This window comes from Balaenoptera musculus, chromosome 2 (assembly GCF_009873245.2).
Source record: "Balaenoptera musculus isolate JJ_BM4_2016_0621 chromosome 2, mBalMus1.pri.v3, whole genome shotgun sequence".
Taxonomy (NCBI): domain Eukaryota; kingdom Metazoa; phylum Chordata; class Mammalia; order Artiodactyla; family Balaenopteridae; genus Balaenoptera; species Balaenoptera musculus.
The window spans coordinates 100,355,617-100,380,182 of record NC_045786.1 but is presented as its reverse complement, the minus strand read 5'-3'; the positions used below and the strand labels follow the sequence as shown (position 1 = coordinate 100,380,182).

General features: G+C 38.8%; 1 protein-coding gene across 2 annotated transcripts in view; it reads left to right on the top strand.

Annotated features, from left to right (window-relative positions):
- The window catches only part of SUPT16H (SPT16 homolog, facilitates chromatin remodeling subunit), a 34,340-nt gene that overhangs the window by 747 nt on the left and 9,027 nt on the right, over nt 1-24,566 (top strand). The window contains exons 2-19 of one of the 2 annotated variants that reach the window (XM_036844577.1): nt 12,009-12,074; nt 13,121-13,213; nt 14,247-14,417; nt 15,068-15,220; nt 15,784-15,930; nt 16,355-16,506; nt 17,664-17,836; nt 19,250-19,340; nt 20,147-20,220; nt 20,358-20,470; nt 21,670-21,735; nt 21,854-21,949; nt 22,023-22,138; nt 22,226-22,379; nt 22,889-23,016; nt 23,551-23,686; nt 23,792-23,918; nt 24,181-24,299. In XM_036844577.1, coding sequence (XP_036700472.1) covers nt 14,283-14,417; nt 15,068-15,220; nt 15,784-15,930; nt 16,355-16,506; nt 17,664-17,836; nt 19,250-19,340; nt 20,147-20,220; nt 20,358-20,470; nt 21,670-21,735; nt 21,854-21,949; nt 22,023-22,138; nt 22,226-22,379; nt 22,889-23,016; nt 23,551-23,686; nt 23,792-23,918; nt 24,181-24,299 — 1,980 coding nt within the window. In that variant the 5' untranslated portion in view covers nt 12,009-12,074; nt 13,121-13,213; nt 14,247-14,282. The remainder of the gene's footprint in view (nt 1-12,008; nt 12,075-13,120; nt 13,214-14,246; nt 14,418-15,067; nt 15,221-15,783; nt 15,931-16,354; nt 16,507-17,663; nt 17,837-19,249; nt 19,341-20,146; nt 20,221-20,357; nt 20,471-21,669; nt 21,736-21,853; nt 21,950-22,022; nt 22,139-22,225; nt 22,380-22,888; nt 23,017-23,550; nt 23,687-23,791; nt 23,919-24,180; nt 24,300-24,566) is intronic. The other variant, XM_036844576.1, reaches the window with a different exon arrangement.

The following is a 24,566-nucleotide window of genomic DNA, read 5'->3' as shown; positions in this document are numbered from 1 at the left end:
AGTTTCTTCCCGCCCTACGAGAGGCATCATCATCCTTCCCTCCCACTCCGTGATCAAGTCTTGCTGCCCCCTCCTGCAGTGTTCGCACACACCCACGCACTCGCTCTGTCCTCCCAGAACCACAGTGTTGCGCCCCAGGTCCCGCCAGAATTACCACCATTTCGTCAAGGATGGATGGAGGGTCCAAGAGAATGTGAATCGGGCTCTTGGCGTTTATCGTTTGCGGGGCTGTTGCTGGAGTTAAAAAAAGAAATACTGCTCACGCGCAACCGCCTCATGTTCTAGGCCCTGCTGTGGGCAACACAGAAACCTAACGCTGAAAACCTGCAGGCTTTAGTTAATACAAAAAACGATGTGTTGCCTAAAACCTCATTAGTTTTCCTCCTTGGTTGAGTATCCGGGGCACGTGTTTAGAAAAAGAGCTGTTGCAGTTCCCAGTCTTCTGGGGATTGGGCATTTTTGCTGCTTGAAAAAGTCCCCAGTTAACGATTTTATTTTTATGCTGGTAAGTTATCAATTCAAACATTTGATTGCATCCCGTGGTGCATTCTGAGCTATCTAGCTTAAGTCTGGCTTCTGAACTCTGTCATTCAGGGAAGATAAAACTAATGAAGACTTTTTCAAATCTGAAAAGCGTCCTGACAAAAATGATCAGTTCTGATTTCAGCATTGTAAATTGCCTTTCAAACTGATCTTCTAAAAACTAAGCTATTAAAATTGGTCATTTCCCTACCATTCATATTAAAGGTACCTGTGCATGTTTCATCTTTTGAGCATAAATGCATTAGATAATTGAAAATAAAATGGGTTCTTTGCATTTTATGAGAAGCAAAAATAAGGACTCTATGCTAGGCAAAAGCCGAACATAAATTTTATTTAAAAATTTTTTATTGGTTAATTTCTACCAGATGTTTTTACAGTTTCTCTCACTGTCACATTTTAAAGTTTGAATGTGATCCGTATTAGAAAAACTCTTTCTAAATGCCCAGATATTTCCTAAAGTACTATTGTACAAGTAATAATCAAAAGCCCTCTCTTCCACCCATAGACCCCAAAATTACACACCTTTGCTGTCGTGGTTGCTTCTAGTCCCAGTGATTCAGAGTTTATCAAATTATCCTCTCTAGACCATGTATGGAAGCTAAGATTAATTTAGAGCTCAAAGCTCCTCTACATGATAGGTGAATGCAAAGCATGAAACTAGGAAAAGCTTGAGGCCTGGAGACAGATTGGCAAACTTAATGTCAAATGACAGTCTTTAAATCCATGAAAGTTATTGGCCCCCATTTTTTTGTTTGCTTCTCAAAAATCATTAAAATTTATCTTGGCCCTCCTGTCATTTGAAAGGAGCATGTTAGACTTCAATAAGATCTTGGTGATACAAAGTTACAAGCCAAATCAGTATAAAAATGTACTCATTAGCAAAATTTGTGGTGTATCATTATGAAAAATCTTATTTGAATAGACTTTCTGCTTTTTTATAACTGTAAATTTTAATAACTATGCCTAGAACCCACCTGTAGAATTTCTTTATGCATTGTCGCTCCAGGTTGCAGTACTTTGATTCTGATCTGCTTAACCAGAGATCATAGTTTTCTGGGATAAGTTCTGGTTGCTTATCCTCTTAGCTGCAGCAGGAAAATAGTGAAATGTACAGGTGCAAGCTATATTTGTTTTTCTACACTTTTTTTTTTTTTTTGAATAAGAAAACTGGCATTGAAATGAGAATAACTTGAAGTTAACTATATAAATCCCAAGCCATGTGTTGTCAGCTCCCATCTGCAAAGAAATCTCTGTTATGACAAAAATTAACTAAAAGATTAGTTTGGGCTCCACACCCACTTTTATTTATTTATTTATTTATTTGTGTTGGGTTTTTGTTGCTGCGTGCAGGCGTTCTCTAGTTGCGGTGCGCGGGCTTCTCATAGTGGTGGCTTTTCTTGTTGCGGTGCATGGGCTTTAGGCACGCCGGCTTCCGTAGTTGTGGCTCGTGGGCTCTAGAGCACAGGCTCAGTAGTTGTGGCACACGGGCTTAGTTGCTCTGCGGCATGTGGGAACTTCCCAGACCAGGGCTTGAACCCTTGTTCCCTGCATCGGCAGGCGGATTCTTAACCACTGCGCCACCAGGGAAGCCCGCCTCTCATTTTTTTTAAAATGAGAACTGCTCCGAGCAGGAGGGGTTTGCAGCACCTGTCTGTTCTGCTTTAGAGAACCCCAGGTGATGGTATTGGATCATGAGCGTCAGCTGGGGGCTTCTCCTCTGTCTTCTTACACTTACTGGGTCCATATTCAGGGCTTCCCAGCCTTTTCATGATTATGATTGTTTTTAACCAAGTGATAGAATTAGTACTGCATAGGGTACAAGGGGATAGGTTACCCGCCATCCTGGGGTCCCAGCTGCTTTGAGAGCTGAGGGAATACTGTATCCATGCACACCTATAACTCATTTGAGACCTACCTATTAGGACATGCTGCCATGTGTGTGAACCTTGACTTCAGTCATCTGCCTTTTAACCCAAAAGAGTTCCATAAAAAATCAGAATAGCAGCTGTTTTCAAAAGGAGTGCTGATCCATTGCATTCATTCATATGGTGCTGCACTACTGGTCAGGATTGAGGAGTGAGTGGCTCCAGCCTCCAAAAGGAAGTTTGTGCCTGTGGAGAAAACTAATAACCTATAGTGTCAGTGTTTCTCTTGAGTGGCAATTTCTGGCTCTTTGCTGATTTTTGTTGTGGACAAGTTTCTTGTTCTGGATTGCTCTCTAAGACTAGGCAGTAATCTTTTGTGGCTTAGGAAGGTTCTTTAAAATATGGGCAATTTCCATACTACTTTCAACAGATAACGGCTTGCTTCTCTACCCCTCTCAGTTCATTATGGCTCATTTATCTCTGGCGTGAGCTAGAGAAAGGTTTAAATAATGCTTTGGTTTCTTGAGTGAAGAGGAAAGCTAGATGGAAGTAAATGCCTGGGCAGGTTAGGATTCATTTATTCTTGCTTACTCAAATTTTTATTTATTTATTTATTTAATAAATTTATTTTTATTTATTTATTTTTGGCTGCACTGGGTCTTCGTTGCTGTGTGCGGGCTTTCTCTAGTTGTGGAGAGCGGGGGTTGCTCAGCAGTTGTGGTGCAGGGGCCCAGCTGCTCTGCAGCATGTGGGATCTTCCCGGGCCAGGGCTCAAACCCATGTCCCTCGCACTGGCAGGCAGATTCTCAACCACTGTGCCACCAGGGAAGTCCCTTATTTATTTTTTATCACTGTTACCAAGTGCAGTGCCTGGCATGTAGTAGGCACTCAGTGAATGATGGTAACTTGATTTCTGAGCTCTCATGCATTCCTTTCTTGGTTTGAAGAGATTTTTATGGAGACTGTACTCAGGATGATCTTAAGTCCTGCCTTTCCTGGAACTATTCACCTGTTGTACATACGTAATTAGTGGCATACTTTTTTATTCTCAAAACTGTCTCAGTTTGGGTGATGAATTAGATCGGTATCTTAGCTATAACTAGAGACTTCAAAGATGTTTTGTGTTTTAATACAGTACCCCTTTGGTTCAAAGGAAAATAGTTGTTCCTCTGCTGCAGTATTTCCCCAACTTTTATCATTCAGATACCACCTTCACAATTTTTGCCGATTCCTTACCACTTATATTACTTACTTTGCACTTTAAAAAATCAGTTTTAATCAAGTAATACATACATAGGTTTTAAAAAACCAAATAGTTCTAAAAGCCTTAACAAAAAACAGTCACCTGCCCCAGAAGCACCTACTTTCCAGTTATTCACTTTCTTTCATATTTTGAAGTAATATTTATATACTGCTATTTCTTGATTTATCAGTTGTAGATATTAACTCGTTTTGGTAGGTTAGGATTGAAATTTAACTCTCTTATACCATCATGTTCATTCCAGCTTCCCTACCTCCTGACACTTCCTGTAAATTTTCTTCTTGACACAGTTACGAAAAATTTCAGCATACAGAAAGGTAAAAGAAATTTCCAGTAAGAACCCATGTACCCCCACCTAGTTTACACAGTTAATATTTTATCATACTTGCTTTATCACATATCCATCCCTCTTGATAAGTTTTTTTCCCCAAAAAGTTTTAGTAAAATCAGTCAGTTTACATTGTTATGCTCATGCAACTATTTTCACTGCTGGGCGAAGCAGTAGAGTACAATTAATTACCTTTCCTTTTCTCTGCAGTTTTTCATTTTTCCTGGCATTAATGATTACTTCAATTTCTCTCCTCTTTTAAATGTCCCTAGCCCTAATTTTTTTCCTGCATATCTGTCATAATCTCATCAATTTTTTATTCTAAAATTTTCACACTCATCAGATATTTTATTATTTCTGTGTTTGTTTTTTAAATACCACCAACACCCACCCACCCACCCACTCAGCCTTACATTATTCTGCTCTATCTGTACGGGTTGCTCTCTAGGCCTGTTGAACCTTGGAACTTTCCAGTGTCCCCTGTATCCTACAGTCCATGTCTTGATTTTTTTTCCTTTTTTTTTTATTAGAGCATTTCTCTAAGAGCTTCTTAGGAAAGAATACAGAGAATAGATGTTTCTTGCGCCCTTATGTGTCTTAAAAAGTTTTATTCTGTCTCCACTTTTGGTTAATATAGTTCAGTGGGTATAAAATTCAAGGTTGAAAATCTCTGAGAATTCTGCTCAGAATTTTGAAGCTATTTGTCAGCCTTCAAGCTCTCAGTCTTATTTTTTTTTTTTTTAAGAAATTCACGCTCTTTTTATTTATTTATTTATTTTATTTATGACTGTGTTGAGTCTTCGTTTCTGTGCGAGGGCTTTCTCTAGTTGCGGCAAGTGGGGACCACTCTTCATCGTGGTGTGCGGGCCTCTCACCATCGCGGCCTCTCTTGTTGCGGAGCACAGGCTCCAGACGCGCAGGCTCAGTAGTTGTGGCTCACGGGCTTAGCTGCTCCGCGGCACGTGGGATCTTCCCATACCAGGGCTCGAACCCGTGTCCCCTGCATTGGCAGGCAGACTCTCAACCACTGCACCACCAGGGAAGCCCCTCAGTCTTATTTTTGAGAAGAAGGCTGATGTGATTCTATTTCCTGTTCCAATATATGTGGCCTATTGTTCTCTGTAAAACATCTCTTTATTCCTTGTGTTTTGAAATTTCACTGCCCTGGTATGAGTCTTTCCCCCCCACCCCCTTTGCATTGAGTTGGGAAGTGGGGGGCCATTTTAGTCTCAAGACTCACATCCGTCAGTGCTGGAATTTTGCATTCATTGATCATTTTCTCCCCGTTTCCTCAGTGATCTGGTTTATTTTCCCCCTGAAATTCCGATTTAGTAATGTTTAGACCTTTTGGCTTAAATTTATTATCTTTCCATTTCATTTCCTGTCTCTTTATCTTCTACTTCCAGATACTGTTTCTTAACTTTATTTTACCACTTTTTATTGAATTTTTTTTTTCTAAGTTCTTTTTTGTCCCCTATTCTTTTCTCGTTTCATGGATGTACTATATTTATTTCTCTTATAGGGGATGTTTTATTTGATTTTTATTTTCTGTCCTCGGCCATGCCTGTTTCCTCTGGATTTCTTTGCTTTCTCTCTTACATGAAGGACACTTCACAAAAATCAAAATGAGGCTTGGCTACCCATTTGTATTAAGAATAAGGTAATAAGAAACTGGTGGGAAGCTCTGCATGAACAGGGTCTCTCAACTAGTAGAGAAGGGGTTACGATAGCGTGAATAGGTTAGCTTATTCCATGGAGAACCCCCAGATACTGACAGTATCTGAAGTATTTTCTCTGAATTCAGTGATGCTCAAAGAAGAGTCCTCTAATTCTTGTCTTTGGGGCAGTTGTTGTCATTCAGAAAACAGATTTTCATTTAATTCTTCAGCATTTAGTACTTGCCTTCTGCTGGGCCTAGTATCTAGAGCTCCTTTCTCCAGAGAATAAATTAAGTCTCTTTGCGGAAGGATTAGGAGTTGTCTCAGGGCTTCCGAGAACTGGGGACTTAAGCTTGCTGACCAGACCTTCTGTTCTTAGCTCTGAACTTATACCTTGTCAATATGTCCCTTTCCCTTTCTCTAATACTTGGTGCCTCCCGAGCCCTGAGCCCATTAGGGCTCTATGAGATACGCACACTTAACATCAACATCTTCCGGCTGAGAATGCTTGTCAGGCACTTAGTCATTTACCACTCTCTGTCCTCTTTTCATCTTCCAAAAAACTCTTTAACCTTAATACATCCAGAGAACATACTTTATATCACTGTAAATGGACAATTGTGTCACTTTCCAAAAAATAAAAAATTGCTGTTAAAAAATAAAGATAATGTAAGCACAATTGATATTATTAAATTGTAATATTTTTTTAGGTTATATTTTTAAAGGTTATATTCCAGTTATAGTTATAAAAGATTGGCTGTATTCCCTGTGCTATACAATATGTCCTTATAGTTTGTTTATTTTATACATGGTAGTTTGCACGTCTTAGCCGCTTACCCCTATTTTGTCCCTCCCCACTGGTAACCACTAGTTTGTTTTCTATATCTGTGAGTCTGTTTCGTTATAGTCACTAGTTTATTTTTTAGCTTTTGCATATAAGTTATATCATACAGTATTTGTATTTCTCTGACTTTTTTCACTAAGCATAATACCTTCTAAGTCCATCCATGTTGTTGGAGATGGAAAAATTTCATTCTTTTTTATGGCTGAGTGTAATATTCCTGTGTGTGTGTGTGTGTGTGTGTATACACGTACGCCCCACATCTTTATCCATTCATCTGTTGATGGACACTTAGGTTGCTTCCATATCTTGGCTATTGTAAATAATGCTGCAATGAACATTGGGGTGCATATATTTTTTTTTCTTTTTGGCTGCATTGGGTCTTCGTTGCTGTGCGCGGTCTTTCTCTAGTTGAGGCGAGCGGGGGCTACTCTTTGTTTCGGTGCCTGGGCTTCTCATTGCGGTGGCTTCTCTCGTTGCAGAGCACGGGCTCTAGGTGCGTGGGCTTCAGTAGTTGTAGTGCGCGGGCTTAGTTGCTCCGCGGCATGTGGGATCTTCCCAGACTGGGGATCGAACCCGTGTCCTCTGCATTGGCAGGTGGATTCTTTTTTTTTTTTTTTTTTTATTGATTGATTGATTGATTGATTGATTGCTGTGTTGGGTCTTCGTTTCTGTGCAAGGGCTTTCTCTAGTTGCGGCAAGTGGGGGCCACTCCTCATCACAGTGCGCGGGCCTCTCACTATCGCGGCCTCTCCTGCCGCGGAGCACAGGCTCCAGACGCGCAGGCTCAGCAATTGTGGCTCACGGGCCTAGTTGCTCCGCGGCATGTGGGATCCCCCCAGACCAGGGCTCGAACCCGTGTCCCCTGCATTGGCAGGCAGACTCTCAACCACTGCGCCACCAGGGAAGCCCTGGCAGGTGGATTCTTAACCATTGCACCACCCCGTATATGCCTACTGGGTAAGGGCTCACTCTGAAGCCAGACTGCCTGGGCTTGAAGCCATGACCCCACCACTTATTGTGACCCAACCTCTCTGAGCTCCAGTCTACTCCATCTTTACATCTATAAGTGTTGCTGTGAGAATTAAATGAGCTAATGTCCCCATATATCCTTTCGAATTAATGTTTTCATTTTCTTCGGATATATACCCAGGAGTAGAATTGCTGATCATATGGTAGTTCTGAATTTTGTTTTTTCAGGAACCTCCATAGTGTACAGTGGCTGCACAAATTTACATTCCCACCAACAGTGCACAAAGGTTCCCTTTTCTCAACCTCCTCGCCAGCATTTACTTGTGTTGTTTTTGATGATAGCCATTCTGGCTGATGTGAGGTGGTATCTCACTGTAGCTTTGATTTGCATTTCTCTGATGATTAATGATGTTGAGCATCTTTTCATGTGCCTTTTGGCCATCTGTGTGTCTTCTTCGGAAAAATGTTTATTTAGGTCTTCTGCCCATTTTCTAATCGGGTTGTTTGGTTTTTTGATATTGAGTTGTATGAGCTGTTTATATATTTTGGATATATATATATTTTTTTTTTTAAATAAATTTATTTATTTATTTTAGCTGTGTTGGGTCTTCATTTCTGTGCGAGGGCTTTCTCTAGTTGCGGCAAGCGGGGATCACTCTTCATCGCGGTGCGCGGGCCTCTCTTGTTGCGGAGCACAGGCTCCAGACGCGCAGGCTCAGTAGTTGTGGTTCACGGGCCTAGTTGCTTCGCGGCACGTGGGATCTTCCCAGACCAGGGCTCGAACCCGTGTCCCCTGCATTGGCAGGCAGATTCCCAACCACTGCACCACCAGGGAAGCCCATATATATTTTTTATTCATATCATTTGTAAATATTTTCTCCCATTTAGGAGGTTTTATTTTCATTTTGTTGGTGGTTTGCTGTGCAAAAGCTTAGGTCTCATTTGTTTATTTTTGCTTTTATTTCCTTTACTTTAGGAGACAGATCCAAAAAAAGTATTGCTATGATTTATGTCAAAGAGTGTTCTGCCTGTTTCTTCTACATTTCAGTCTTTAATAGTAACGGGAAACATATAGTAGTTAATGTGGGCTAGGCACTATTCTAAGTACCTTATACACATTAGCTCATTGAATTCTCACAGCAACACTTCTAGATGTGAAGATGGAGGAGACTGGAGCACAGAGAGGTTGGGTCACAATAAGTGGTGGGGTCATGGCTTAAAGCCCAGGCAGTCTGGCTTCACAGTGAGCCCTTACCACTGAAGCATACTGTCTTTCTAAATATAGAAGGCGGAAAATTGTGTCAAATGACCCTAGGTCTCCTTATAGATAAAAATCAAAAACCTTCCAAAGAATTTCATCTTTATCTTAAGGACCCTAATGAAAATATTCTCTCCTCTGTTTTGTTAACTGAAAGAGATAGAGATGACAGAAAAAGTATAACTTTGCCTGTTATAATAATTGTATCCTAATGAAAAATATATCTTAAACTTAATATGTGTATTTTAATTAGACTTGCAGCACCTTTTTTTTGTTGTTTTTTTTTAAGCCTAAATCATCATTAGTGTGAGAACTGCCTATGTATTTATGTGGGAGTTTTGAGTGTGTTAGGTCTTGACTTGGGGTTTTGAATATGATGATGCATACTACAGCTAAAGTTTTATCGTGAGGATTGTAGATTACATACAGAAAGTGCTTTCTCAGTAAATACTGTTCCCATCTGAAACACCTGTTTCAGCAACACTTGAGTTTTAAGTGGACCAGACAGACTGGAAAGTGGCAGGCTTTGGAGACGGAAAGGGTTTGGTGGATGTTGAGAGTCTGCACACCAGGGGTCACTGCTGCAAAATGGTTCATCTAGAAAAGGGAGCACAGAAATCGTAAGTCCAGATTTGACAGGGGCTCAAGTCTGAGTCCTAAAGACCTCCCCAGCAGAAGAGGTCACGTGGGAATCTGGAGCCGGTTAAGCAGCAGAGTTGAGCCCCAGCTGCCTCTAACAGCCAGCACCTGGAGCTGACCGTAGGCCTGGCCCTAGGGCAGCGGCTGCCAGCCTTGTGGCTTCTCTTTCTTTTTGCCAGTCCCCCACCCCCACTCCAGTATTTTAGAACAAATTCCAGACACAAGTTAATCTGAAAATATTTTAGTATTATATATAACTTTATTATAACGTTACTTTGGTAACTTATCATGTAAGTTTTACAAGCAGATTATTAAAAATCTCCCACAGTTTCAGAAGACTGTTTGCAGATGTAACCTGTATAAGGCATTTGTACTCCTCATAAGGTTTGAAAATACAAAGTAGTGCCCCAGATTTTGCTGTGAAAATGTTTGGCTTTACTGTAATCCTTTTCATTGAATCACATTGTAAGAAAAATTTTATTTAAATTTATTATCTTTAGATATTAAATTCTGCTGTTATTTATTTTTTCTGATGTTAGAGCCCACTGGTGTTTGTAAAGAATCAATCAAGAATATTCTATGAAATGGTCAAAGCACATGGGTTCCAAGAGAAATTAGAATTCATCCTCTTACCTTTTTGATGGGCAGTGGAAAACCAGGCATTTTATATTCATTGAAATCCTGGAGATTTTGATGGATTTGTTTCCCTTATCTTCATAAAAAAGCTGAATACGTGGGTCTTTTTTTCTCTCTCCCTACTTTCAGTTATATTGAGATCCCTTTATATGGTTTTCCCATATTATTAATGATTAAATTACATAATTATATTCTTCATATACTTTTTTCTTTTGGCTGCGTTGGGTCTTCGTTGCTGTGTGTGGGCTTTCTCTAGTTGCCGTGAGCGGGGGCTGCTCTTTGTTGTGGTGTGCAAGCTTCTCATTGCGGTGGCTTCTCTTGTTGTGGAGCATGGGCTCTAGGTGCGTGGGCTTCAGTAGTTGTGGCACGTGGGCTCAGTAGTTGTGGCGCACGGGCTTAGATGCTCCGTGGCATGTGGGATCTTCCCAGACCAGGGATCAAACCCGTGCCCCCTGCATTGGCAGGCAGATTCTTAACCACTGTGCCACCAGGGAAGTCCCTCTTCATATACTTTTTAAAAATTTATTACTGTGTATTTTGTATTTTCGTACGTGTTTTTTTGCTAAAAAATTTTGACTCAACCAAGATTTCAAGTATCAAAAAATACTAAAAGGGACTTTTTGGTTAGTTTCAGTGGTGTTTTTTTGTAGACAGATGTTTAGGAAATATATGTCAGTAGCCAGAACACGTAAGCATTAAATATAGGGGAGTACCTGTTGCTAATTTTGGGGGGTTATCAAGGTACTAGTAATTCTAGTGCCACAAAATCCCATAGTTGGAATGCATGTAGCAAAATTTTGGGGAGGAGAGAATATTTGATGCCAGAGTTAGTGTTAATATATGTCGTAGGAATCATAGCACAGTGGTTCTCAAACTCTTTGATATCAGGACCCCTTTACATTCTTAAATTATTCAGGTCCCCACAAAGTATTTCTTTGTATGTGTTGTATCAAGTACGTAAAGAAATTTGGCTTCATACATACATGAAGCTGGAAAAGGGAGAAATTTTAATAACCTTTTCAGATAATTATGGATATTCTTTGTTATTACTACACTAAAAGTCTGGAAGTGGTAATCTCTTGAAAGTTAGTTGTAATGTGGAATCTAAAACCACAGCAGTGAACTTTTCATACTCAAGTTATGGGTCTGTTTTGCACCTTTGATCCTTTACCCATGGATGATTTTGTAATATCATGCGTTGCTTATTTGGAAAATATTGGTTCCCTCAGTTGTACAGATCTGGTAAATGTACACATTTCATTTTATGATATTGGAGAATCATGTATGTTAATATCACCACCGATATCAGAAAAGTCTTGAGTAAGTAGAGAAGCTGTCAAGTTCACAATGGTGGGTACAGGTTTTTCAAAATTTTGATTTTTGCTTGAAAACTCGAATTTCATCATTGACAACACGTTTGTCATTTGTTTTCCTTGAAGTGATAGGCTCACTTAATTCATTTTCAAGAAAATGTATGCCAGATGCCCAACTCTGTTTAAATGGCTAGTTCAGTTTGTTACTCAAGTAATTATACAAGTGCTTTTCCTTGAGACAACCATCATACTTCAGTTTGCACACAGAAATGCTTTGTGTGTACTTCCCATTTCTTTACACAGAATATTAAAAAGACATATACTCAAGGGTTAGAATTTCATAATAATCATTTTTACTGTGTCAAGAACATTTTTTAGTGAAACTGGCTTTTTTTCCTATGAGTGTATGATAGTGAAGGACATAGTTTGGTGCCACTGCCTTGGTGCTGGAACAAATGGTTATCTGCATGCGAAATAATGAAGTTAGGCCCCTTCCTCACACCATATACAAAAATTTACTCAAAAATGAGTCATAGATCTAAATATAAGAGCTAAAACTATAAAACTGTTGTAGAAGAAAGTATAGGTAAATCTTCATGTCCTTGCGTTAGGCAAAGCCACCTTAGATATGACATGAAAAGCACAAGAAAAGAATTTGGACTTCTTTAAATTTAAAAACTTTTGTGCTTCAAAGGACAACATCATTACGAAAGTGAAAGAAAACCCACTGAATGGGAGAAAATAATGCCAATCATATCTGGTAAGAGACTTATATCTAGAACATAAAAATAACTCTTAAAGCTTTGTAATAAAGCAGTAACCCAGTTACAGAATGGGCAAAGGATCTGAATACACACTTCTCCAGAAAGGGTATACAGGTTATCAGGAATCATGTGAATGGGGACTCAGTCAACATCATTAGATTAGGCAAATGTAAATCAAACCTACAGTGAGATACTACTTCATACCCATTGGGTGGCTATATAAATAATAAAATAATAAAAAAGATAAGTGTTGGTCAGCATGTGGAGAAAGTGGAACCCTCATACATTACTATTGGGAATGTAAAATAGTGCAGGCACTTTAGAAAACGGTCTGGTGTTTCCTCAAAAAGTTAAACATAGAGTTACCATATAACCAGCAATTCCTCACCTAGATATATACTCAAGCGAAATATGTGCACACAGAAACTTCCATGAATGTTTATAGCAGCATTATTCATAGTAGCCAAAAGATGGAAACAACCCAAATATCAAACAATTGATGAATGGATACAATGTGGTATATCCACATAATGGAATGTTACTCAGCAATAAAAAGGAATGTGGTATTGATACATACTACAACATAGATGAACCTTGAAAGCATGTTAAGTGAAAGAAGCCAGACACAAACGCCACATATTATGATTCCATTTATATGAAATGCCCAGAATAGACAAACCCTTAGGGACAAATGAGATTAGTGGTTGCCTAGGGCTGGGGGGGAGATGGATAATTATTGCTACTGGGTTTTTGGGGGGAGGATGAAAATGTTCTAAAATTTGTGATAGCTGCATAACTAAATACACTGAAAACCACTGAATGGTACACTTAAAGTGGGTGACTTGTATGTGAATTCTGTCTCAGAAAGCTGTTTTAAAAGTAGAGTAAGTGATGGCTGTGAGGTTGCCAGGCAAATAATGTACCTTAAACTTAGAATTTCTGTTAGGAAAAAATTATACATATCTTGGGCAAATACTGAAGTTTGTATTCCTATTTTGCTAGTGTGAAAGAAAATGAACAAATTACTTACTCTACTTTTCAGAAAGGAGAAGATGAGTATGCCAACGTTGATGCCATTGTTGTATCAGTGGGTGTTGATGAAGAAATCGTTTATGCCAAATCAACTGCCTTACAGGTGAGAAATTTACAGCTGTGTTTAGCCCTGAGAGTCATTGAATCAGCTACTGTACTGTTCAATATGGTAGCTGCTAGCCACATTAAAGTTTTAACTCCTCAGTCCTAAGTCTCAAGTACTCAGTAGTGGCTATCATGTTAGACAGAGGACATATAGAATATTTCTGTCACAAAAAGTTCAGTGAACAGCACTGATTTAGAACATAAGGAAAAAAGAAGAGAAGTATATAAATTAGGATGGATTTAACTTTAAATAACAGAAAAATCTAAATAACAGTGGGTTAAAAAAAACACTGCTTTTTCTCTTAGATAGTCTTCAGGGACCCAGGTTTTTTCCCGGTCTCTACTCTGCCATCCATAGAGTATAGCCCTTGTGCTCATTTTGCAAAATTTGCTGCAGCTTCACCCTTATATCTGCATTCCAAGCAAAAAGAATGGAGAGAGGGAATAAAATGGGAGACCCTCCCTCCTTTTTTAAAGAGACTTGCTTGAAGTCCCACAGAATACTTCTACTTATAACTTATTGGCCCAAATTTAATCTAATGGTCATGCTTAGCTACAAGAAAGGATGGGAAATAGGGTCTTTGTGCTGAGCATTTTGCCCAGCTAACGGTCATGAGTCTCTTTGAGAGAGAAGATGTGAGTAATTGGTAGGCAACTAGCAATCTTTGGGGAGCTGGAATGCACAGTTCCCTGAGGTGCTTCTCTGTCTCTTGTTTTATGCATTTCTGTCCTACTAAACAGTAATATATTTCCTATAAACACAAATTATCCAAATGATTTGATGGTCTTTATTATGGAATGTTTCAAACAAATAAAAGTAGATAAAAGAATACATTGAACTCCTGGGTACCCAATTTATTATCCAATAAATTGTCAACTCCTGACCAATCTCATTTCATTTGAATCTACATCCAGGTTCCCCCATTCCAAGATTATTTGGAAGTTTATTCCAGATACCTTAATTTATAAATATTTCTGTGTAAGTACATTAATTTTTTTGTATCTGTACACGCTGTTGTCTTTTCCCATAGACATGGCTCTTTGGTTATGAACTAACTGATACTATCATGGTCTTCTGTGATGACAAAATCATCTTTATGGCCAGCAAGAAAAAAGTGGAGTTCTTGAAACAGATTGCTAACACTAAGGGCAATGAGAATGCTAATGGAGCCCCTGCCATCACACTGCTCATACGAGAAAAGGTCAGACTAATAAAGAAAGTGTCATAAATGTGAAAGAATGTTTAAAAGTGATAAACAGAAAAGCCTTCTAGGAATTTAAAAAATACAGGGGAAGATTTAGCTGACTGTCATGTGTTAGTCAGGAAGAAAAGAGTTCAATAGTCCTATCAGTTCTGCAGTAAGACAAATGGGTTATGAAATTCTGGTGAACACTAACTTTATCCATTCTTGAGGACACTGTCAACTTGTTTGTTTTAATCTGAGCGCCTTAATTAGAACAAATAGCTTTCAATATCCTTAAGGAAAATGAGGCATACCTCATTTCCAGTTTTTATCAAATGTAATCTTTTTTGTTATACTGCCCACTTCTCTTCTGAGAAGATTTCTTCTCAAAATGTTGTTCACCTTTGTATTTGAGTTTCTTAGCTGTTCCTGAAGAAAAAGAATAGCCTTCTCAGTTTATATGGTACTTCACTTAAGCATATAAAGATATCCAAAGAAATTTTGCATTACCTTTTGGTGTGTTATAGTCTGCCCTAAAGAAGTAGGTAGTAGAAGGGGAAATAGAATTTATTCTTTCTGTAGTTTAGAATATTCTCTGCCTAGTACTAGTGGAACATAGATGTCTAATTCTAAAACTGAACCCCTTTTCCTCCCTGTGGCACTGATAGAATGAAAGTAATAAGAGCAGCTTTGATAAAATGATTGAAGCCATTAAAGAAAGCAAGAATGGCAAGAAGATTGGAGTGTTCAGCAAAGACAAATTCCCAGGAGAGTTCATGAAGAGCTGGAATGACTGCCTCAACAAAGAGGGCTTTGACAAAGTAAGAATACTCTTGGAAATAGGCACATTGAGAGTTGAGAAGACAAAATTGTGAGGCGCTTCCATAACAGATAATGCAGAGAATTTGTTTTGGGAAAGCTATATATTCATTCACATTTCCATTTTTCATTCCCTTCGGCTGAGCAGTAAGCCAGTTTTACTTTCCAATTAGGAATGAGGCATTCAGGAGAGAGTTCAGGTACTTCAGAGGGAAACTGAGGAAAATCTCTTGGCCAAAAAAAATTTTGTTTTGTTTTTCTTTTCTTTCCTGTCTGCCTTCCTTCAGCCTTTATGGAAACCTCAAGAGAGAGACATTTATATTTACATTTTAAATGATACATTAGTTTAATGCCTCTTAGAATACACCAGTGACCTGGTAAAGAGCTCTTTCAGATGTTTATTCAATCCAAGAAGAGGAGATTTAGATATTCTGCAGACTGCTGATGAGTAGTTTGCTATTAAATAACCAAATATCATCACTGATAATATTTGACTTGGGGGAGAGATATTTCTTTAGCAATTCTGTGTCTGCATATTAGAAACTGTTTATCGCTTTGACTGCAGATAGACATCAGTGCAGTTGTGGCCTATACCATTGCTGTAAAGGAGGATGGAGAGCTCAATCTAATGAAGAAAGCAGCCAGCATCACCTCTGAGGTCTTCAACAAATTCTTCAAGGAAAGAGTCATGGAAATAGTCGATGCAGATGAGGTGAAAAGAGAGGGGGGCGTCTTTTTACTGTTTTAATGAAGCAGAAGTAAGTCTCTCCCATGCAGCGTTTTTTGGTGTGTGTTCGGCTTCCTTTGATACATAAGTTGGTGTGTAATTGTGCCAGCTCTCTTTCAAAATAACTATAAACCTGCACTGTGGTTTCTGGAGGTTACCCAGTATTTCACTTGAGAATTCCTTGAATAGCTGTGAATTCCACATATTCTCTAAATTTGCTTTACATGTACACATATTCCACATATTCTCTAAATTTGCTTTAAGTGGTGCATAAACCACTTCGTAAGACTTCTATAGCATCCTATATGATATCAGGATATATGTTATCTTCAAATGGTAATATCCAAAAACTCAACACTCCTCTGCCACTCTCTAGTAAGTATTGTTTTATTTCTGGATATACTTACAGAAAGTTCGACACAGCAAATTGGCTGAGTCTGTGGAAAAGGCCATAGAAGAGAAAAAATACCTAGCCGGGGCAGACCCTTCTACTGTGGAAATGTGTTACCCTCCTATCATTCAGAGTGGTGGCAACTATAACCTCAAGTTCAGTGTGGTGAGGTAAGTAGGAGAATTTCAAAATATAACAACAACCAGAGCATTTCAGCCTTTGGCCTGTTACTTTCTTGGACTCATTCTGGAATTCAAAAAAGTAGGAGGAGAAAGAATAATCATTAGCCTGCTGTTTACATTATCTTCTTGTCTTATTCTATGCATATTTTTATTTTATTTTACAGTTACTCATTTCTTACTTGAGTATTTGATTGTAAGCCTTTTCCAGATGATTTAAAATGCCGAGAAAAATGTAAAACGTTGAAAAAAAATCTTATTAGATATATCGTAATGTAATTCCCCTTCTAATTTTTAAAAAATACTGTAAAGAGGGGACTTCCTTGGTGGTCCAGTGGTAAAGAATCTGCCTTCCAATGCAGGGGACGTGGGTTCGATCCCTGGTTGGGGAACTAAGATCCCACAAGCCGCTGGGCAACTAAGCCCACGCACCACAGCTACTGAGCTCGCGTGCCTCAATGAAAGAGCCCGCGTGCTGCAACTACAGAGCCCACGTGCTCTGGACCCCGTGCGCCACAGCTACAGAGCCCACACACCCTGGAGCCCGTGCGCCACAACTAGAGAGAGAAAAACCCGCACACCACAACTAGAGAGAAGCTCGTGCGCGACAACGAAGAGCCTGTGCCACAACGAAAGATCCTGCACGCCTCAACGAAGATCCAGCATGCCGCAACTGAGACACAACGCAACCAATAAATAAATAAATTCATACATACATGCAATGATGTTATAACCATAGGCTTTAAAATAAATAAGTAAATAAAATAAAAATAAAAATACTGTAAAGAATGCTGTGTGTCCTGGTTGGTTGGAAAGGATTAATTCATAGTGAATTCATAGTGGACTGGTGGAAAGGTGATGCCTTACCACCATGTTGTTAGGCTATAATGAATAAAATTCAATATATGTTTTACATACTTAGGATACAGCAACTTTTTACTGAATTTTTATCCTAAAAGCTTTGGCCATTAAAGTTACTCCAGAGCATTCATAAACTAGTTTGTTCTTTTAAAAAAAAGTTTAGGTCATTTTTCCGCTTCAGCTTTGGGACATAGCAGGGAAAGGTAATGATTACAGATGTGTGTGTTAGTGATACTAAGGACTTCACTAGTTTGTGTAATGAAATGCTTTCTTCCTTTGGTCTCTAGTGACAAGAATCACATGCATTTTGGGGCCATTACCTGTGCCATGGGTATTCGCTTCAAATCTTACTGCTCCAACCTTGTTCGCACTTTGATGGTTGATCCTTCTCAGGAGGTTCAAGAAAATTACAACTTTTTGCTTCAGCTTCAAGAGGAGCTGCTAAAGGAACTAAGACATGGTAAGGTGCCTTAGATAAGGTTTAGAAATCATGTAACAAAAATGTAGCATTTATGGGCGTGTTTATCCCTGATGCTCTTGTACTGTAAATAGAATTAGATTTTACTAACCTCCAATCATCCTAGCATTTAGTTCCTCAGTGTACTTTTCTTTTACGCGTGAGTGGTTATTGTGGTTTTATACTGATGTTTAAAAAAACCTCTGACTGGTTAGGCCTCTGTGTCCAGATCTTCATAAAATACTCTGGCCTTATTACTTTTCTTGAGAAAGTTCTGAGAAGTAGTATCTCTCCCCACAGGCTGTGTAATATTAATCCTATATTGAATGGATACCCGGAATCTTAGTTTGAGAGAAGATCTAATAGCAACCCTGCTAAGCAAGCAGCTGCCTACCTCAAAAGCAAAGCACTTGACCTCTTTTGCCTTGAGACTTTTCACTCCCAGATGGCTAAATGGGACTTTATGTTTACCACCTTTAAACCACTTCGTAAGCCCACTCATGTTTCACAGAGCTTCCAGACACCATTCCCCCATGATACCTCAAGTCGATCTTGAGAAATCCAATTAGAAATCATAGTCCTAGGTAGTTTAATAATAAAAACCCCTCTGAGGCTACCATATCTGGCTTGAAATATGTATTCATATCCTAGACCCTGAAAAATTAAGTCCAGAGTTCTTCCAGCAGTAATTCACCCATTTAGTAGTACTGTTTTTCAAAACGTATAATAAGTTTAATGTGATGCCTTTTATCAACTCTTAAATTATTTCACTGAGACCAACTTGGGTTCCACAGTCCCATTGGAGTGATTCTAAAAAACAGTGTAATTAAAGAATGACCAGGCAGATTGTTTTTTAAAATGCACATTTCTAAGTCCTACCACTCCTGCAACTGTATTCCTTATTTTATGCTTTGAGAAACCCTGCTTTAGGGAATATTTATTTATTTATTTATCTATTTATCTATCTATCTATCTATCTATTTATTTATTTATAGCTGCATTGGGTCTTTGTTGCTGCACGCAGGCTTCCTCTAGTTGTGGCGAGCGGCGGCTACTCTTCGTTGCGGTGCGCGGGCTTCTCATTGCGGTGGCTTCTCTTGTTGTGGAGCACGGGCTCTGGGTGCGTGGGCTTCAGTAGTTGTGGCACACGGGCTTCAGTAGTTGTGGCACGCGGGCTCTAGAGCGCAGGTTCAATAGTTGTGGCGCGTGGGCTTAGTTGCTCCGTGGCATGTGGGATCTTCCTGGACCAGGGCTGGAACCCATGTCCCCTGCGTTGACAGGCGGATTCTTAACAACTGTGCCACCAGGGATGTCCCTAGTGGACTTAATAGGTGAAAAAAATGTTGATTAAAAAAATGTGATTTTGGGTTTTTTTTTTCTGAAAGATGCTTTAATGTCCCATGTCTGTCTCATTAGGTGTGAAGATATGTGATGTATATAATGCTGTCATGGATGTGGTTAAAAAGCAGAAGCCAGAGCTGCTGAACAAAATTACCAAAAACCTTGGGTAAGATGCTATGATATACGTTGTCACTATGAGTCAGTTTTCATGACTGGCAGTCAGGCAAAATATTCTTAGATGATTCAACCAATATTTATGGACTATTAAACTTCACTGTGTGCCAGAGACATTATGTTATCAGAGAATGTGAGAAATACTTGAGTTCTACTCCCAGGGTTAGGGTGGAGATTTTTCCAGACCAATGTAGTAGATGCTAATAGTGTTCCAGCCTTAAATTACAAATGTGAGGAGACATTACATACTATATTTCCTTTCTTAGAACACCTCAGCTCATATTTGCAAATTAAGTACTCTGAGATATCCTACTATTTAAATTCTTTTTTCAATTTTTATTTAATCCAGTGTTTCTCAAATGTATTTGACCACTGAACACCTAGAAATACCTAATAACATCCTACAGAACCAAAGACATTTGAGAAGCAAAAGCTCTAGGCAGTCTCCTTAGATAGAAGCTAGTTGGGGTATATAGTTTATATCTGGACTTCTCTGATGGACAAGAGGAAATATATTGACCTATACCAAGTCTTGGCCTAGGTGACTTAATGAAGCCAGTTATCAGCATTCTACTAAATATAGTAAGTGTTATATGCAGTATTTAATTAGAAAGTCATTTTCAACATATTAACCCAAAGACTGTCCTCAGATCTTCTTTAACTGACTGATCAGCAGGGGCAAATCACTCATCACGTTTGCTTGCCTTATCTTGAAAATTGAAATAGGATCTATTGTACTTGACTCAGGTTAGAGGTCTTTTAGCCTATTGCTGAAGTTTCTCTTCATTCCTTTTTTAGGTTTGGAATGGGCATTGAATTCCGTGAAGGCTCTTTAGTAATTAATAGTAAAAATCAGTACAAACTGAAGAAAGGTGAGTTTTACATGCATGCAATAGAAAAATAACCTTTTTGAAAATTTTCTTTTAGCTTTGTCTCCCTCTATTCTGTATAAAATCACACTTCTCCATCCTTTCACAGTCATTGACTCATTCCTGTTTTGCTCTTTCAGGAATGGTTTTCAGCATCAATTTGGGATTCTCAGACCTGACTAACAAGGAAGGGAAGAAACCAGAAGAGAAAACCTATGCCCTGTTCATTGGTGACACAGTGCTTGTGGATGAGGTATGTACTGCTTCTTCCACTGTGAGTGCTCGTGAACTGACTTTGGAAGCACATTTTTACCCTATGGTTCCCCCCCCTTTTTTTTTAATTGAAATTTATAATTTATAATTTTATGTTTTATAATATATTTATAATATATGTATAATATGACTTATAATATTTGTATGTATAATATATGTATAATATGATTTATAATATTATGTTAGTCTCAGATGTACAGCAAAGTATTCAGTTATATATTATTTTTAGATTATTTTCCATTATAAATTATTATAAGTTACTGCATATAGTTCCCTGTGCTACATAGTAAATCCTTATTTACTCTGGTTTATTGCTTATCTATTTTATGTGGGTTTTTGTTTTGATATTTGTTAAATGCTAGCTAAGGGGAAGGAGAGATCCCTATGATAGCCTAATACCACTAGGGATAGAGATTGTTTAAGCCAAACCCTTTGTTACATTGTGGCTTGATTATGATAATGTCAGGAACTGATTCTAATAATGGAACTGATTTTTTTTTTAGTAATGGCATTATTGAGCTACAGTTTACATACCATACAATTAAAGTGTACAATTTAGTGATTTTTAGTATATTCACAGTTACGCAACTATCACCACAGTCTAATTTTAGAACATTTTCATCACCTCAGAAAGAAACCCTGTGCGCATTAGCAGTCACTCCCCATTTCCCCCTCAGGCCTAGGCACTGACTTTCTGTCTCTAAGGATTTGCCTTTTCTGGATATTTGGGGTCTTTTTGTGACTGGTTTCTTTCACTTAGCAGGAACTGATTCTTAATAATAGCAAATATTTCAGCGCTCGTATTATAAGCTAAGCATGTTTATGCATTAATTCATTGAATCCTTATAATAACCCTATGAAGTAAATACTCTTATCCAAGTATGCAGATAAAGAAACTGTGGCACTGAGAAGTATAAGTAACTTGCCTAATGTCACCGAGCTGGAAAGTGATTGAGCCAGGTTTCAAGTCAAGCCTGTATTCTTAATCATGATCCCAGTGTTGCCTCCCAAATTGTAGTTCCTAATGTGCGTTTCAGAAGATAACTGGTTTTATTTGTTGTCAAAGATTTTTTAGTACCAGAAGGTTCAAAGCATGGCCCAGCTATTTACTGGGTTTGAAAGTGAAAGTGTTTCACTTAAATGCTCTTACAGATGTCTAACTTCCTCCTTGTATTCCAGGATGGCCCAGCTACCATTCTCACTTCTGTGAAGAAGAAAGTGAAGAACGTGGGGATTTTTCTAAAGGTAGGAAGAAGATAAATGAGTGGTATAGGAAGTTTGATACAGTGAAGAAGATAAACAATATTGGCTAAAATAATTAAGACCTGAATTTCTGATTATGATTTTTTTTTTTCCCCCATAGAATGAGGATGAGGAAGAAGAGGAAGAGGAGAAAGATGAGGCTGAGGACCTGTTGGGAAGAGGTTCCCGAGCAGCATTACTTACAGAAAGAACACGAGTAAGTTTATTAAGTTTACTGTATTACTTTGATGGTTCACAGGTTCTGATAACTTGGGTTTTCCCTTCTCTAGAATGAGATGACTGCAGAAGAAAAGCGAAGAGCACATCAAAAAGAACTGGCGGCTCAACTCAATGAGGAAGCAAAGAGGCGATTGACTGAACAGAAGGGGGAACAGCAGATTCAGAAGTAAGAGTTTGCATGGGGTAGTAAGATGGTTTTAGGGTTATACGTGATTTGCAGAAATTTCTCAAAAACATTTTATTCCCACTCCAGAGCTCGTAAATCTAATGTGTCCTATAAAAACCCGTCTTTGATGCCTAAGGAACCACATATTCGGGAAATGAAGATCTATATTGATAAGAAATACGAGACTGTAATAATGCCTGTGTTTGGCATTGCAACGCCTTTTCACATTGCCACAATAAAGGTACTAACGTTGAGTCAAGCTCCATCCAAACAGTGTCTTAAAATAGATGACTCTCCTGCTTATCATAGATGACTGTCCTGTCTGCATCGTCTCTCACACTCTGCTCCTTCTGACTCTGCCTTTCCCACGTTACTGACTTTCCCCCTCTCCCTAATCTCCTGCTGTCATTTTCCTTCCTTTCCAGTTTGCACTTTGGAGAAAGTTAAGTGATCTAGTCTAGAAACATAATTTTCCTATTTCTCTTTGAACTTTGAGAATTTTTTAACCTGTTTTCATAAATGTGGCACATAGAAAGAACTTTGAGAACTCAGTGATTCTTTTGGAAACACACATTTGGTCATATAAAAAAATAGGCTAAATATGTAGTTTATTAGTTTTAGATTAAGGATTACAAGCTAGGTTTAGCAGCTTGTAACTACTAACTTAATTTTAGCATCTCTATAGCTACTGATCTTTATCTAGGAAAGAAATCTGTTTATTTTGCTAATGCTTTTCCTTTCTTTGGACAGAATATAAGTATGTCCGTGGAAGGAGATTATACTTACTTGCGAATCAACTTCTATTGCCCAGGCAGTGCTCTGGGCAGGAATGAGGGCAACATCTTTCCTAACCCAGAAGCCACTTTTGTCAAGGAAATGTGAGTTCCCAGGAAAACAACCATCCCCAAATGCCTGTTGGCAGAAGCGCTACCCTCAGAAACATTTCGTTCTCTGTGCTGTGTTCTCCCCCATTCTAGTGAATGGCAGCACCTTCCTCAGTGGCACTTGATTAGGTTCACCTTGCTAACTTTGTACTGTTTTGAGGATGGAACCTAATTTAAATCCTCGTGAAGATATTTTATCCTCACTATATACATATTTGGTGATAAAATCTCAAATGTGTGCCACATTGGAGTCTATTCATTCTTGAGGTGGAATAGGATAATTTGGGGAAGTTTATGCTGGATTGGAAATATGTGTGTGATTACCCCACCCAATGGATTAGTCATTTATAATATTCTGTGTTTAAGAGAGAAGAAAGGGAGGTTTTTTCAGCTTTCCAGACATTATTTCACCATTCAGTAGTACCTTTTTCTCCTAAAAGATATTAAACCAGTTATAAAACATAATAATGGGTGCAGGTTACCTGGCGTGATAAAGAAACTCACATAAGTACTTCCCCTTTTCTGCAGTACATACCGAGCTTCAAATATGAAGGCACCTGGAGAACAGACAGTACCAGCCTTGAACCTTCAGAATGCTTTCCGAATTATAAAAGAAGTGCAGAAGCGTTACAAGACTCGGGAAGCAGAAGAAAAAGAGAAGGAGGTGAACCTGAACACCAACAAAGCACCTTTGTGCAAAAGGACACATGTGGGTTTTGGGGACATGGAAAGATACGTGAAAATTCACATTGATTTTCATTCTGCTTAGGGCATTGTGAAACAAGACTCACTGGTGATCAATCTAAACCGGAGTAATCCCAAACTGAAAGATCTGTACATTCGCCCGAATATTGCCCAAAAGAGGATGCAAGGCTCACTGGAGGCCCATGTCAACGGTATGGATGATCTCTCATGTGCCTGGGCTTTGTCTTCAGGGGCACATTTGTAGGAATGACAGATCAGATAATATAGTAGGGCAAGGAAGTGCTTGGAGGAATCTACTTTGACATCGCTGTATGGCCAGAAGGAAAGGAAAGCTCTGTACCTTATTGGCATTTCCTCTGACCCTGTTCAAATCAGCCAGAAAAGATTCAGTACCTTCTGGCCTAACCTGATGATGTTCCTTGGTACTTAGCTGCTTCCTTACTTCCCCCCCAGGTTTTCGCTTCACGTCTGTCCGAGGAGACAAAGTGGATATTCTATACAATAACATCAAGCATGCTTTGTTCCAGCCGTGTGATGGGGAAATGATTATTGTTTTGCACTTTCACCTCAAGGTATATCTTTTTATCAGCTAGCTGTGAGCTCTTGGGCAAGATCTTTCTATCTCCTCTTTCCCTTGAAATAGTGATGAAAAATATCACCTATCACATAAGGTCATCAGGAGGATTGAATCAAATAATGCTTATAAAGTCCACAGTGCCTGACATCTAGAAGGTGCTAAATGTGTTTGTTCCTTTGGTGTGATTATATAATGACCTCTGAAACATATAAGGTCTTCTCCAAATTCCTGTTTCTGAAATAGAAAATTTTTGCTTTAGACA